Source organism: Papilio polytes, unplaced genomic scaffold, assembly GCF_000836215.1.
Source record: "Papilio polytes unplaced genomic scaffold, Ppol_1.0 DF822178.1, whole genome shotgun sequence".
Taxonomy (NCBI): Eukaryota; Metazoa; Arthropoda; class Insecta; order Lepidoptera; family Papilionidae; genus Papilio; species Papilio polytes.
Window position 1 is genome coordinate 2,666,379 of NW_013527026.1, and position 15,063 is coordinate 2,681,441.

Genomic DNA, 15,063 nt, shown 5'->3' on the forward strand with positions numbered 1-15,063 from the left:
TTACATTATCATCACCAGCTCACTATCACACTGAGCAGCTCGGAAGCTTCGCTTAGGAGTGACTAGGTCGACCTTGCTCTTTTACTTCATGTTTAATGATTTCACATACATTTGAATTTCTTCACCAATATGTGAAGGTTTCATAACGATGTTTTCCTTCACCATATTCTCAGCGGGAAATTTATAAAATAAAATTATAAAATAAATTTCGCTGCAATCTAAATACATACATACATTCAGATACATATGAATTTAGAAAATCGAAAATCACTTTGATACATGGTGGGATTCAAACCCAGGACCTGTAGAATACAAATCATGCATCTGATTTAAGAAAAAAATATTTGCAAACAATTTTCTTTTCTAAATCATGTAAAATATTTACCTTGTTACAAGCAGTTTGTTCAACAATGTGTACAACATTGTCATTCTTTTGTGATAACTCCGCACATAATACTTCATTTTCTAGTTGATGGAATGCAATCAAACTAACTTGCTGCCTGAAATGAAGATGTGGTATTATATTTAACAAAGATAAAATGATACCTTAAATGTATTCTTTCCATTTCAAAATGGCAATACTTTCACATAAAACAATCTATACTTATTCTTACTAGTATTACAAATGTAAAAAATTAAATGAATGAATATTTGTTACTAGGTATCTCCAGAATCCAGAATGACTCAATAGATCTAGATGGAATTTGGCATAGACACAGATGGTCTGCTATTTTTTTTAAATCCCCGCAAGGACAGAGATACAACAACCAGTTTTTCCCCTAAACTTCATAAATTCTATAACATTAAAAGAAATAAAGTTTTTTTATTATAAAATTACCCATTTATATAGTACAAGTGTAGATTAGCTAGATCTTCCAGCACAGGGCTCCACGGAGCTGGCTCAGCACTGGCCGCACTCCATAACAGCACTTTCATCCCACTGCCATCACAGCACCAAGATACTCTTCTCTCAGCGCCCCTAGCACCACCTAACTCTAGCACCTGCAATCATGTTTCAATAAAAGATATAACATAACACAGTTAAGTCATTGAAAATGGTAGCACTATTTGATTAATTAGCATAAGCTACATTTGTCTGGAAAAGTCTTCCATGGGCCTTTTTAATTTCATTATTTGTACACTAATACCATAGCCATGAATTAAACCTTCGTTTTTTTTTTATTTCATGTAGATAATGGCCTACGCATACATCTATACTTATATTATAAAGAGGAAAGACTTGTATTTTTTGTATGTATTTGATTCATGCAAAAACTACTGGTCTGTTTTAAAAAATTCTTTCACCATTAGAAAGGTAATTTATATGTGAGTAGGCTATACATTATTATTACTAATGTTAAACTATTAATAAACACCATATTCCTGGACCCCAGTGTTAAAATATCACTATAACATAACTTTTCTATGCTTATATATCATATACCTGAATGTGTGGATCTCTATCTGACAACCGACAAGGATGACTGCTATCTTCAATGCTCTTTCCAAATGTTAAAAGGGTTGCAGTTCTCTCAGCGTGGGTGAACAGTAGATGGGTCTTGCTGAAAGCAACTGTAAAAATACACCGAGCTACAATAATGTTTACATAAAAAAATTTCAATGAATTAATTACAACTTGATCTATCTTCTAAGCAATGGATATTTAAATTTATTTTCGAAACATCGATCCTCAGAGCACTGTCAGTTTATCAGTAGTAAAAGAACTTCCATCTTTTCCTTGTCATAAATATTTGAATAGGTCACCATAACAATTTGCTTATGATGGCTTGTGATGGTAAGATGGTAAGTGATGGTTAAGATATCTAGGATAAATGTATATTTTGATTTATTTAAAATCTTACCTCCTGTTACAGTTTGTCCTGAAAGTTTGCCAACACAGTACCTATCAAAAAGTATTTGTGTGACATCTAATGTTTCTGGATTGATAGAAATGTAAGCTATAGCACCCGAAGAAAATACCAATGTAGCCAGTAAGTCATTCACCCATATACATTCTACTATATTGCGGTCTTTTAGAGTTGATTCTAATTGCCGCAGTTGACTAGATTTAGGTATTCGCCAATAACCACCGCGGCGTTCGCAATAGCTCCTTTTTCCAGCATCGTATATATTTTCATCTAAGCGTTTCCTTGTTTCATACCTTAAATAGACATTTTAATTAATAGTTGCGCACATTAGAAAGCGGTATTTAAAACAATCAAACCTACTTAAAACTTTTAAAGTCACCGCTTTTCAGAAACAGTGTTTCTTCACTAGTTATAAACTTAACGTTATAGCTGAACATTATTAAATGGTTTTAGGCTTTAATTTCATTTTGGGTATGTGAGTTTAAAAACCTCCAAAATATATTAAGTTTTGGTTTAACTAAAAACTTTACTTTTGCTTGTAAAAGTTGACAATAACTTTTTGAAGTTGTCAAAACTTAATTTTGACAACGTCAGTTGCGATTATGAGTGTTGCTATTGCTATCTGGGTAAAAATTAAATAAAACAAGAAGAAAACATGTGATAATTTAGTTTGTCTTATACCTTACCTCCATGGCCATGCTGCGTGTTGTGGGGTAAGCCAAGACTGACATAAAATAAAAGTTATTAAATTCGGATTTCATATGCACCTCTAAGTTCTGTTCACACTTGGCCAGTCCACGTGGTCAGTAGCGCTCAATAAGTGGATTGTCAATGAACTGGAACAGTGTCAACGCTGGCCCCACTGATTCAATACAATCTATGGCTGATCGTTGCAACTGTGTATGTAAATGTATCGTCGATGGTAAAAGATTCTTGAAAGAAAATAGTTATTACGGTACGGTAGAATGAAAGTAAAACGAGCATAACGTTACACTATTTAGGAATTACACTAGACTACACAGATTTCAAGAATCGCAACTGAAGTGGACCTCGCCATGACGTAATTCTCTCTAGGAACCCGCATCTAAGGACGTCATAAATTCAGCTGTAAAGACATAAAATACGCCAATATACTTAAACATCTTCGTTGTATGAGCAATTTTTCGGAGCCAATATTTAAATAAGAAATAATAATAAATAAGATGTAATAATAAATAAGTTCAAGTCAATAACAAGGTGGAAGAACTAATTACTTATACTTCGGACGTCGGAGTTGGATGTTGTCACAAATTTATTTACCTGTTGTATGTTTAATGTTTTTTCTTCGGAATAAAACATTTAATCAATGAGAAAAAGCATTCTGTAAATACAGTTTATTGTAATATGACATAACTCTTATCATAAAGTTTTTGGGCCTTCGTAGCTCTCGCGGTAAAAGAGCATATACTCTAAGCTCTAACTCTGCCAAGTTGTGAGGTATACGAATTTCGAAAAGGTTTCCGTAACAACGGTGAGAAAAAATTAGGTTAATTTTCGATCATGTTCAAGACAAAGGGGATTTGAAATTAAAAATTAAGACCAATAAATTTTATATATCAGCCGCCATCTGGCATTTTTGCTAATAAGACGATTGCTACTATGCTCGTTGCTTTTAGGTTAATAAAGACATTTTCCATTCAATTATTTGCAATTTCAATGTAACTAAATGGCTCCTTTGGAAAATTGGTTGTTAACCTAAAATTTCGGTTTAATTTAATTTATTGTATGCACTGGTACGCAGTAATCACAATTAGTAAAAAAATGTGTACATTTTTAGTACGCTTTGCAGCGTGTCTAAAAATTTACCTTAATATAAAACGCAGAGCCAATATCTATCAAATTTCCAAAAGCAATAAATCAAGTGGTATGCTAACGTCACGAGAATTCGACACCATTTTTAGGTTTTATGGCAGCAATTTGCTATATGAATAACCTATTAATATGCACTGCGGACTAAACTTCAGAAGATCAATAGGGTTTACTTGTACTTTTTTGAATCTCACTAATATTATAAATGCGAAAGTTTAGATGGATGTTTATTAGAGTTTGTAATCTACACGGGTGAACGTATCTCGATGAAATTCGGCATAGATGTATATAGGTGGTAGTCAGGAAGTCACTACTAACTTTTGTTTTTTTTTTTAATTCCACGCGGACGGAATAGCGGGCGAAAGCTAGTCAAAAATAATAGTAGACCATCAAATATGATTTAATAATGGCAATACTTTATATTGATATTATTTTGTATGTTATGGTATTAACTAATTACCTCGCTTTATTCTCGTTTCAATTCTGTTGGCAATTGTCAAATTATTAATGATTAATTTTTAGTAAAAATCAAGAAGATTATGGTATGTAATAATTCAGAAATAAATGTAATAATGAAAATATATGTAATTTAAATACTAAAACTCAATCCCGCAAAATGATAGGTACTTATCTGAAAAGTAAACATTTCATTGAAATCCGTTCATCCGTTTAGGCTACAAACTCTAAAAAACATATATCCATTTAACTAAACTTTCGCATTTATAATATTAGTATGATAGTATAATTTATCATGTTACTTGTTAAGGATTTCTAAAACAATGAAGTCGCAAAACTTAAGCTTGGATGCCCTGGAGTAAGCTTAGGACTTATCTTTTCAAGATTTTTAAACAGATTGCAAAATCGCTAGAGTGGATAGATTTTTAAATAGCTTTTATGGTAGAAAATGCAGAGCAGTAAGCGGATTTAGAAGGAAGTTCTATGTAGCAATAAGCTAGAAAACCTAACAACTAATATAATTTAATTTAATTTAAGAGACTAAATTATAAATTCTGGTCAAATAGATTAGTTACCAGTAAAGAGATGGAATGCATAATCATACGTTCTTAAATTTTATGATAATGATAAAGAAAATGTATTTAAATTCGAAAGGAAACATTTCCCTTTGATTATTTTTCACTTTATAAACTTCACACAGTCTATAATTCAATTAACAGGATGTAAATTTTGTCAATAAATCATATGAACGACAACAAAGTAGCGATACGTCATTGTCGCATGTTTATTTATGAACAACAAATAAATTACACTTTCATGTCAAATCGGTAATTAAATCATCGAAAACTACTAAATGTGAGAAATGATAATGTATTTATTTGCTAACGGTACGGTGTAAATTATCAGATGATATCTAAAAGTTGAGTAGACTTACGAGCGTCTGCAGTTCCAGGGTTAGGTTGACATTGCTTGTTTCGATTTTAGAATTTCATATGTACAACATCCGAAAATGTTACCATGAAAGAGAACATCGTAATGAAAGGTCTGTGTTTGAAGAAATATTAAGTTATTTGTGAAGTCAACCAACCTACCCTGGTCCAATTTAGTTGGCTTAAATACAAAAGGAAGTAGCCTATGGGTTCTTCCAGACTATCCTCAACCATCCATACCAAATTTTATTGAAATCGGTTTAACCGTTTAGGCTACAAACTCTAACAAACATCCATCCATCTAAGCTTTCGCATTTATAATATTAGTGTGAAGTATGATTAAGGGAGGCTCTAGCATGTTATATACTGTATGATAACAGAGTTGTAAATGATGTTTTAATTTTTCTAGCGTTCTCTAATTAGCGGCCAGCACTTTATTATTAAAGTTAACCAATACTATAATTAATGTAAATAAAATGGTGCCTATTGTGGTTTTATTGTGGGCTTTTGTAATTATGTTTTATTTGTATTCGTAAAACATTGTGGTGGTTAAATTAAACAAATTGTCTTCTATTATATTTACATAGATTAGTAAATTACTATGTTACTTTAATACATCTGTACTTTTACAAATAAACAGTTTAATTACTTAGTTAAGTAAGTTTTTGTCACCGTTTTGAAGGACCGTGAAGTTCAAATACGCTAATTTTTTTTTCAATGCGTGTTTGTTATTTTTATTTCCCGCCTCATATAAACGGAGGTCTTACCCTTTATTGGCAACGATAAACACGAATGTCATATAAAAAAAACTCATAAGAAACCCCTATAAACATTTATCTTTGCTGTAACTGTTTTTTATTTACGAAATTGCTTTTATCTCAAATCCAAACAGCTGACAGAAATGTAGAAAATTCTACCAACTAAATTGACGTAGTACACCGACGCAAGATGTTTTCCATTTTTTTCCCCCAACATCTTATAAATTTGAAAAAATCGCGATTAAGTAGAATTGTAACGTGTGTTAAAGTGATGAACTGTTTTTTGGTACCCCTCTGTCAATAGCTATCTGTGATTATCAGTAAATTAAAGAAAACATCCATTAACTGTATTGGTTTTAATATTGACTAAAAATAGACAGTTGTCAGAGCTCGCCTCCAAACTTTCTCAATTTAACTAATTGCAAACTGACTTCTGTCGTTCGACAAACAGAATAAATTACTTGTTTAGCTTTTCCAAGTTATTTATTTAATTTACCTGAAAGTGTTGAAAGTAAGTTAATAGAAAACAGATAGTTTCAATTAGGTCCAGACCTGAGTTTATTTTAATTGTCTATTAAAAGGAAGACCTACCATTGCTTCCGTTTATTCTACTTTATAATGAAAAAGTTATATAAAAATAATATCATTTCTCAGGCGCTTACAACGCATTCAACAGTGGTAGTGCCCGCTTTAATATCTTAGCACTGCAGGGCCGGCACGCCCGGTGTACTATGACCACACAAAAGACAGGCGTGAAATGGAAACAATTCCGTATTTCGTCTGATGAGTTTTGTGCTGGAGGCCTTATTTGAGTACCTTTCTCTTTACTACCCTTTTCTTATTAGGAGAGGATGAAAGAGGATGTGGATAACGGTGGAGGAGATGCATCTGAAGGGGAAGTATCCTCTTTATGTGCGTCTCCTCCTCCGTCGTATAAGGGTAGGCAACGCATCTACAATTGCGGATGTCTATGGACAGCGGTCGCTTCGCCATTTTGGCGGATTCAGGTGGCCGCTTGCTCGTTTGCTACCTTTTGTTATAAAAAAGAAAACGAAAAAATTCTAGGATCTCCATGACGCTGTACAACTTTAATATTAAGATAGGGACGGACTAATCTTGTACTTTTATAACCATTTCATCAACATTTGGCTCAACTTGTCCTCTATTAACACTCTAGAGATGTGATTAATTAATTAACCTTCGTTATCCCTCGACTCAGGGCTTGTTAGTTTAATTAATGTGGTTTTATCATGTGTCGTAATTTTTTTTTAATTCAAAACAAAGATGAATCTGCCTGCGTTAGTAGCTCCCGACAGAATTAGACATTTTTATTTGGAGTATAGTCAATTTTATTTGCTTTAAATGCGTATGTTGGACTGCTGCATTTTTAAAGTAATTTGGATTTAAGAGCTACAGGAGAAATATCAAGTAAGTAATGTTTATAGCGTAATGGTTACTTAAAAGGTTTGAAAATAATGTGTAAAACAATTAAGGCATATTTCATAACTTTTTTATATTACAATCAAAACTACCTGAATTTCGTTTATTGAAAAATTATCCAGACGTTTCTCTACTGATTTCTTCATGAATTGGCTATAAATAAAAGTTTTCAACAAGTTTTAAAAATTTATGAACACCAGTGTGCCCGTTAAATCGATAAATACAGGTAGAGTTTTTAAAGAAAATTTTCATACTAAGCAATTTTGTCTTATAAAGCATAAAATGACTTTCTTCCTTTACTGGCTTACCTATAAATTACCTCAGACGACATTTGTCTTTTAAAAAGTCATAAAATGTTATAACGATAAATAAATATCACTTTTGAGTGATTACAGATAACACTTTCTTCCGTTGTATTGGACTACGCGTATTTTATGAACTTTATAATTATTAAGATATGTGGTGTATATAAATTGCTAGCTTTTGCCCGCGACTCCGTTCGCGAGGAGTTAAAATAAACAAAAGCGAATAGCGTATAAGCTCTTCCAGGCTATCCTCTACATCTATATCAAATTTAATCGAAATTGGTTCAGCCGTATAGCCTACAAACTAACAAACATCCATCCATCCAAACATTCGCTTTTATAATATTAGTATGATGAATGTTTAGAAACTAAACTAAGTGACAAGTCAAACAAGTAGTTTCAAGTAAGGGTTGAAGATGTAACTTGTGTAGTTAATAAACGACATGGTTAAGTAACTTTTACACCGTATCTCTACTATTGTTACACGTGTATTATAACTATATTGCTATCACCTTCATTCTCTTTAAGACAATAGAGATAGATATAGTGTTCGTATACAAGGGTCACGCCATTTGAAATTATACATGAAAATGTCAACTGAAGTTTCAAAGGATACATGTTAATTGGGAATTTAAACTTCCGCTTGTAAGCTGTGACACATATTGTGTATATTTGTATTGTAAGTAATATTCTTAGAACAATGAAATGATGTAACATTGTAGATCATACCAATAGTTACTAGCGAATGGACAAAGAGATTATTTGTCCCAATATAACTATTAATTAAACTTGTCTTGTATTGTTTTTTTATTTAAAATTTCTTTTAACACACCATAAATCAGAGCTTAACTAATGTCCTTAGCTATATCTCTAAATATAATAAAATAAAACATGAATTATTTTTTACCAGGATTGAATTTCATGCAAAACAATCCGGTATCAATGCATGAGATCCGCATATTGATTGTAATTTCGTTACCCGAAGCAGACCGCAGTGTTGATCAAATATACGAAATACCGCGTGTAATGTTTCCGCATATTAGGTTATTTCCATTTGTAAACATGCGTTCATTGCCTATCCGAAGATTGTTATAGTATCAAGCGCCATCATTTGTTAGATTTACAGTATTTCGATAATCTGATTATAGTGTTATTGACCAAATCTATAGTTGTATTATATCTTTTGGAAATTAAAGTCAAGTATTCATTATACTAATATTGTGTTCTAAAAAGTATCCTGGATGTCTAAGTACGCCGCGTCCATCCCCTTTTTACCACCGAACGTCGAGACGTACGGCTAGGTTCCATCCTTTCTTAGTTGATGTGCCACGCGTCCGAACGAAGCGATTCGAGACATCGTTTCTCGTGCGCATATCAAAGGAATGGAACAAGTTGCCGGTCTCAGTGTTCCCGTCCAGTTATAACGTGGGTGGCTTCAAGAGCAGAGCGGCACTCTTATTGAGCTAGCGTGCTCTATCTTTCGGCCGCGTCTTCACTTAGGTTAGGTGGAGTCGTGGTCAAGCGCTGGATTATTTTTGTTAAAAAAAATAACTAATATTATGAATGTGACAGTTTGGATGGATGGATAGTTGTATGTTGTTTATAATTATCTCCACAACGGCTAAATGGAACTCGACGAAAGGAAAAAATGTAGATCATACTATGGAAGAACACTTTGGGGTTGTCTTACCAAATTGTAAATGTCTGATAACAGTCCAACGTGTAAAATATGTGATGGAAATATCAGATTTCGTTACCTTATGTGACAGTGACGTCATTTTTAAGCTATCTGATCCTCTATCAGCCAGTGGTCGGACAGGCCTCAAGGCTACTTTTTACGTTTTTTTCTAATTCTGTGTGGAAATCGTGGACAAAACTAGTACCTATAATCGATAAATTACGTGTCTACAATTTAGTTAAACGTACATAGAAAATTCAATTTTACGTTTAAATCCAATAATTGTGGTAACTTGTTACTTGATCATTGAACAGACTATAATGTGTAACCGCAAAACCCTTGCGCTAGCAATCAATCTAGCGAATTGTTAGTTCTACCGTGACAGTAATATATTTACTGGCAACACCGACCACAATTACGTGTACGGCGACCGGACAATAGATTATTGGTAACGATGACTGTTCATGGGTTTCGACTGTCGAAGCGCTTGTATAAAATGCGAAAGTTTAGATTGATGGACGATTGTTACGTTTTTGTATTATTGTAAGTTTTTGTGTACCCTAAACTACTGAACGGAGAATGTAGTACAACCTATACTTGCGTGACATTTGGGATGCAAATTAAATTAAAGGAAGAAACAAATAAACAGATACAGGAGTACTACATTACCTATAATATCTTAATCTTGGTTTACCGCCATTCTTCTAGCGGAAATAAGAGAAAAATACGACATAACTTAATCATAAGCTACTTTATAACTTTAGACATTTTTTTAAACTAATTTACCTCGCTACAGCAATTACGCTTTCAAACTTCAGAAAAAGTTCCGTTGCTTAAATCATTAAGGATAGCTTACATAATCTGTTAAGCTCTAATCAAGTTTTTACTTAACAAAAAGAAAGATTTTGAAACAATGTTCCGTGAATTTTATTCTTCAATGAGTTACGAAGTGAAATAAAAAAGTGGATTTTTTATTGGTGTTCCAAAATAAAAGACGAACGACATAACAAAAAGACCTTTTGTATTTTATGTTTATTTTATATTCATTTATTTAGCGGGCGTGTAGAATTGAATTTTACAATAATGTACAATTCAATGGTTAAATTCATTCAGATATATTTATCGATGCCTCCTATCATTTTATCGTTATCCTTCGAGCATATTTTCGTTAAACAATGTAATAATAAACGCGTAATATTTTTTCTATTGTGTTTGCCCTATAATTGAAAAACAGTAGACAAGGACGTAATAAAACTTATATCCGCATTTCCGAACGAATTACTCTGTTTATTTCACGCCAAAGTAATCACATTGCTTTTACGACGAATACATTATGTAAAGGACGAGTTATTGATATTACGAGTTACACGTATGATTATGTGGATTTCTCGAAATAGTCCTAAATCTATATTGCATTCAATGTTTAACCTGGGATCACTCTTAAATTTAAATGAACGACCCTAAATATAGGATCCGATAAATATGCCTCAAGAGAGTCTCAGGCGTATATTTAACTTAAACTAGAGCTCTAAGAGATTTATAAATTTCACAACGTAGACACTTAAAACATAGTTCACACAACTGGATTTATTTTATTTTACTTTTGAGTATTTAGAAAAAAAAAACTGTAAAGATATTGTCTATAAGTAGACATTAAAGAAAATTGTCTATGAATTCCGTTAGTTTTTTTTACTAAATTATTAACTACAATAAAAAATAGCATATATATGATATGCTATTTAAAAGGATTCCTTGGTTTCAGAGAGATTTCAGGTATTTTACGTGAACATTTCACGACTAGATTTATCCACTTCAAGCCGATTATGATCTCAAATTAAACAAACTGATGATTTTAGTGCATCGATAGCTATAGGATTATTCTGGAATGTTCGACGTATTTTCTATTTCGTTTTAGATGGCCGACCACAATCTAAACGGCATCGGACAATTTACAGCGAATAGATAGATGGATGTTTATTGCAGTTCGTTACACTCGACTAAATTGTCGGTTTGGAATTTTCTAACTTTTGTGCAAAGTGACATTTATCTAAATAAAGAAATGGAAAGTTAGGGCGATCTTCTGATGTCACAGGTAAAAAAAAATTGTATTTTTTACTATTTTTCACATACTTAGCAGAATTATCACTCTGATAAGATATTTTTTCATTGAAGAAATTTTCAGAAAAGCATCGGATCGCCTATTTTTTTTTCAAGGCAATACTAGAAAAAATCTTCTAAATATAGATTACAAGATATTACCCCAAATTTAAAAAAGTTAAGCCAGCCTTTTGTAATGGGACGGTTTTTAACATTGACATATTTATGGGTAAAATATAGAGAACCATATTATAAAGTATTCAACTATCTATATAAATAAATAATTTTTTGGTCCAATAAGAACGAATGTGCGACGACATGGAATATAGGTGTTCTTTATAGTCGATTTCAAGGAGAAATCCTTGAGACCGGGACTTACTGCCCCATATATCCTTTTCGTATATAGCTAAATCAATTTTTATCGATATTCTATAATACAAGCTGAAATAAGAACCATGAATTTCTTTAGACGCATCTTAAATAATCAGTAAAAAAGAATTTATTCGTTATTAACTTTCGCCCGCGACTCCATCCGCGGGAAATATAAAATAATATAAAACATAGCCTATGTTACTCACTGACAACGTATCTTTTTAATGGTGAAAGAATTTTTGAAATCGTTTCAGTAGTTTTTGATATTATTTCATTACAATCAAACAAATACAGCTTTTCTCTTTATAAAATTAGTATAGTCAAACATACAAAATCTTTTTTGTTCATAATAATGTAGGGTACAAGAATTAAATTAGGATCAAATGCATATTTTTGTATTTGATTGACCATAGAATTTTGTATCTTTAAATATGAACTGTGCTATACTGTAGTGGCAATGATTTATTACTATGTAATGTGGGTCGTATATCACTCGTGCTGTCATCACTCGCTTGATACTCGTGTACAACTGGAAAGTTTAAGCCCAGAATTTATTGTAATTGTATATCGTAAACAAAACAATACATATTTTGTACCGCTGCTAGATCAATTTGTAACTAAACTGTTGAAATCATTAAGAATATTTTTCAGTATACCCCATATCTAACTTCCAATGTTTTTTAAATAAATCGGAATGAACATTTCCTAAGCTGAATCACGTCTAAAAGCACAGTAAGAGCAGGCGAACATCTTTGAATAAACTATAGAACAACTATTTTGTTTTCCATTGTTTCGCAGCCCATTCAACTGTTTAGTTGCACAACTAAAAATCTAGTAGTGTGCGCACTTACATATAAGCTCAAAGAAATCAAAGCGTGACTAAACAGTTGTGCGATAGTTTAGTCAAATCTGTGCGCGTTCTAAATGTTAGAAGTTACATTAAGTAGAGAAAGTTTTGTAAAGTTTGTAAAGAAACGTAATAAGCTGCGAAACTACAAATGTAAGTTTTGTTCTCATAATAAATAACGTCGAAACAGTAATAAGCATTGTTTCCTTTGATTTATACCAACTGTAAGTTGCTATAACAATTCCTGTAAGTGTGAAAAAGGTTAAAAAAAAGAACTTTCTAGAATTTTCCGAAGAAATGTATGTTATTTTTGTAACTATACTCACATTACTAATGTTGACTTTTAGATTACAAACTTCGTGCGATATAAATTGTAAAACAAAGGTTTTTAGAATAACAATAAGATTGATTTTTTTTGTAATCGAACCTAAATAACCTGTGACATTTTCGTGTCTCACTAAGCCTGCTATTAATTTTAATTAAATTATGCTTTGCCGTGTATAATTAAATTTATGTTCACGTCAATATAATTTAAATTTGGGTTCGTTTCGCATATCCCTTTATGTCATGTATGAAGGGAACAAAATTACGGAATCTTCCACGATGTAAAATGGAGTTTGGGTGCGTTTCCACTGAACCGGAGCTGAATAAGGGTGCTTTCATCGCTTATACATTGATTTACAGAGCTATTACGCAATGAATCTCGTTTCATTTACTGCAGTGCTGATATTTATTTTTAAGTTAAGATGATGTTTAACATTTACTGCCGTTTACAGAAACGAAGTGGAATCCCATAGGACAGGTTTTGAAATCTACAGATATTTTAAGTAAACATATTAAACGATTTTGGGTGACGTGGTAAATGTCATTGTTTTTATTTAAAACTTTGTATGAATTTATTCGAAGCATTCATTTTTTTAACACTGACTTAACTCCACTTAAGTAGGTAAGATGATTTGTAGATTTTAAACATCCTTAGTCTGGCTTTGTTTTCTTTCTAATGTTTTTACTCGACCTTTTTGGACGTATCGAATTTGTATTCATAGCGGCATACACTTTCAGATAAACGTTTGTTTTCAATTACTTAGCTCTGTTTGGATATTTTTCTTACTAGATTTTCTACAATACTGTAAATCTTAAACACAGTCAATTAGACTAGATGGTATTTCCATAGTATACTTAATATATTTTTTACTGTATTTCTTTAGATAATGCTTCCGTGCCTTAACAATTAAAACTATTGTACCGTTTCTTTTATGACGATAAAACAAATATCATAAGTAAGTATATAATGAATTAAATCTTTGAAAAAAAAACCGTATTCGTTGAATAAGAAATATATAACAATAGATATTTAAGTAAAAAAAATTATACAAGAGAACTATTATTGAGTAATTTTGCGATTTCATTTGTTGTTCAGTGATGTAGATGAAATTATCGAAGTGTAAATGTCTACGACGCTAAAATTGTCCGCATATTTCCCTTTCAATATTAGAAATATTTTGTTATTTTCCTGATCTAACTAGAATTTTGTTACACGAGCGAACCCTTAAAAGATTTATATTTTTAATAATGAAGCGAAGAAATTGGACGTTATTTTTTTCTTGAGTGTTCCTAAATTCCAGACCTAGTGTAGGTAAGAACATGAATGACTGAATTTTAATTATTTAGATGTAAGAGTTTTTCTTGCCGACTTTAAAGAATCCTAACAGATTTAAAATGCTGAAGCTGACGGGAAAAAACAAATCGATACTCTGAAATCTTTTATCCATTAGCGGGATAGGAATCGTTATTCTCTTTTCCTAGAATTTGGATTCGAACAGTTTTTGTCTATGAGATTAAGTTGTAAAGCGATTAGTATTTAAGAACCGACAGTTTATAAACTACAAATTAGATGTCTCTTGAAATTAAATTTGCGTAAATTTAAACGCAGTTATTATTGTAATATAATTTTTAGTGTGCACTTCACTTTAGTTCATATTTTTAAGCTTATCTTGTATATGCATGAGTGAACCGAAATATCCAAGAGAAGAGAAGACATTAGAGTATTAAAGGAGTTTTTGAAATGCTTTCCTCTATCAATATTAACGACATTGTATCCATTTGCTGCGTGAAAATTGTATAGAATTTCTAAAATGCTTGTTGTTTTAGATTTCTTGTCGTAATTTCTAGTGAAAATAAGCTATATTTACATTTGTGTGGGTTTGTTTGCAACAGAATAATAAACCGCTAATTTACTACGTCCTGTAATAATGTTGATGCTTAGCCGACGACAAACGGGCAAAAATAACGATAAATATTTGGTAATACGCCGTAGGCGAGACAGGAATGCAGTGAGAATCTATATTTATTATTTTCATAGACAATCGTTATAGATTTCTCTAAAAGGACTAGTGGCCCTTAAAATTGATGATGACGTAATCAATCTTTTTTCTTTTGTATTTTATGTCAACATATTTTATTAC

The 15,063-nt window shown here is 31.8% G+C and overlaps 1 protein-coding gene across 1 annotated transcript in view; it reads right to left on the reverse strand.

Annotated features, from left to right (window-relative positions):
• LOC106106413 (WD repeat-containing and planar cell polarity effector protein fritz) overlaps window positions 1-2,422 on the reverse strand; it is a 7,666-nt gene extending 5,244 nt beyond the window's left edge. Inside the window, exons 1-5 of the mRNA XM_013286992.1 lie at window positions 2,229-2,422; window positions 1,863-2,161; window positions 1,445-1,572; window positions 839-1,002; window positions 323-500 (exon numbers count right to left, since the gene is read on the reverse strand). Of these exons, the coding sequence (XP_013142446.1) occupies window positions 323-500; window positions 839-1,002; window positions 1,445-1,572; window positions 1,863-2,161; window positions 2,229-2,305 (846 nt within the window). The 5' untranslated portion in view covers window positions 2,306-2,422. The remainder of the gene's footprint in view (window positions 1-322; window positions 501-838; window positions 1,003-1,444; window positions 1,573-1,862; window positions 2,162-2,228) is intronic.
• Between the last annotated feature and the right edge of the window lie 12,641 nt (window positions 2,423-15,063).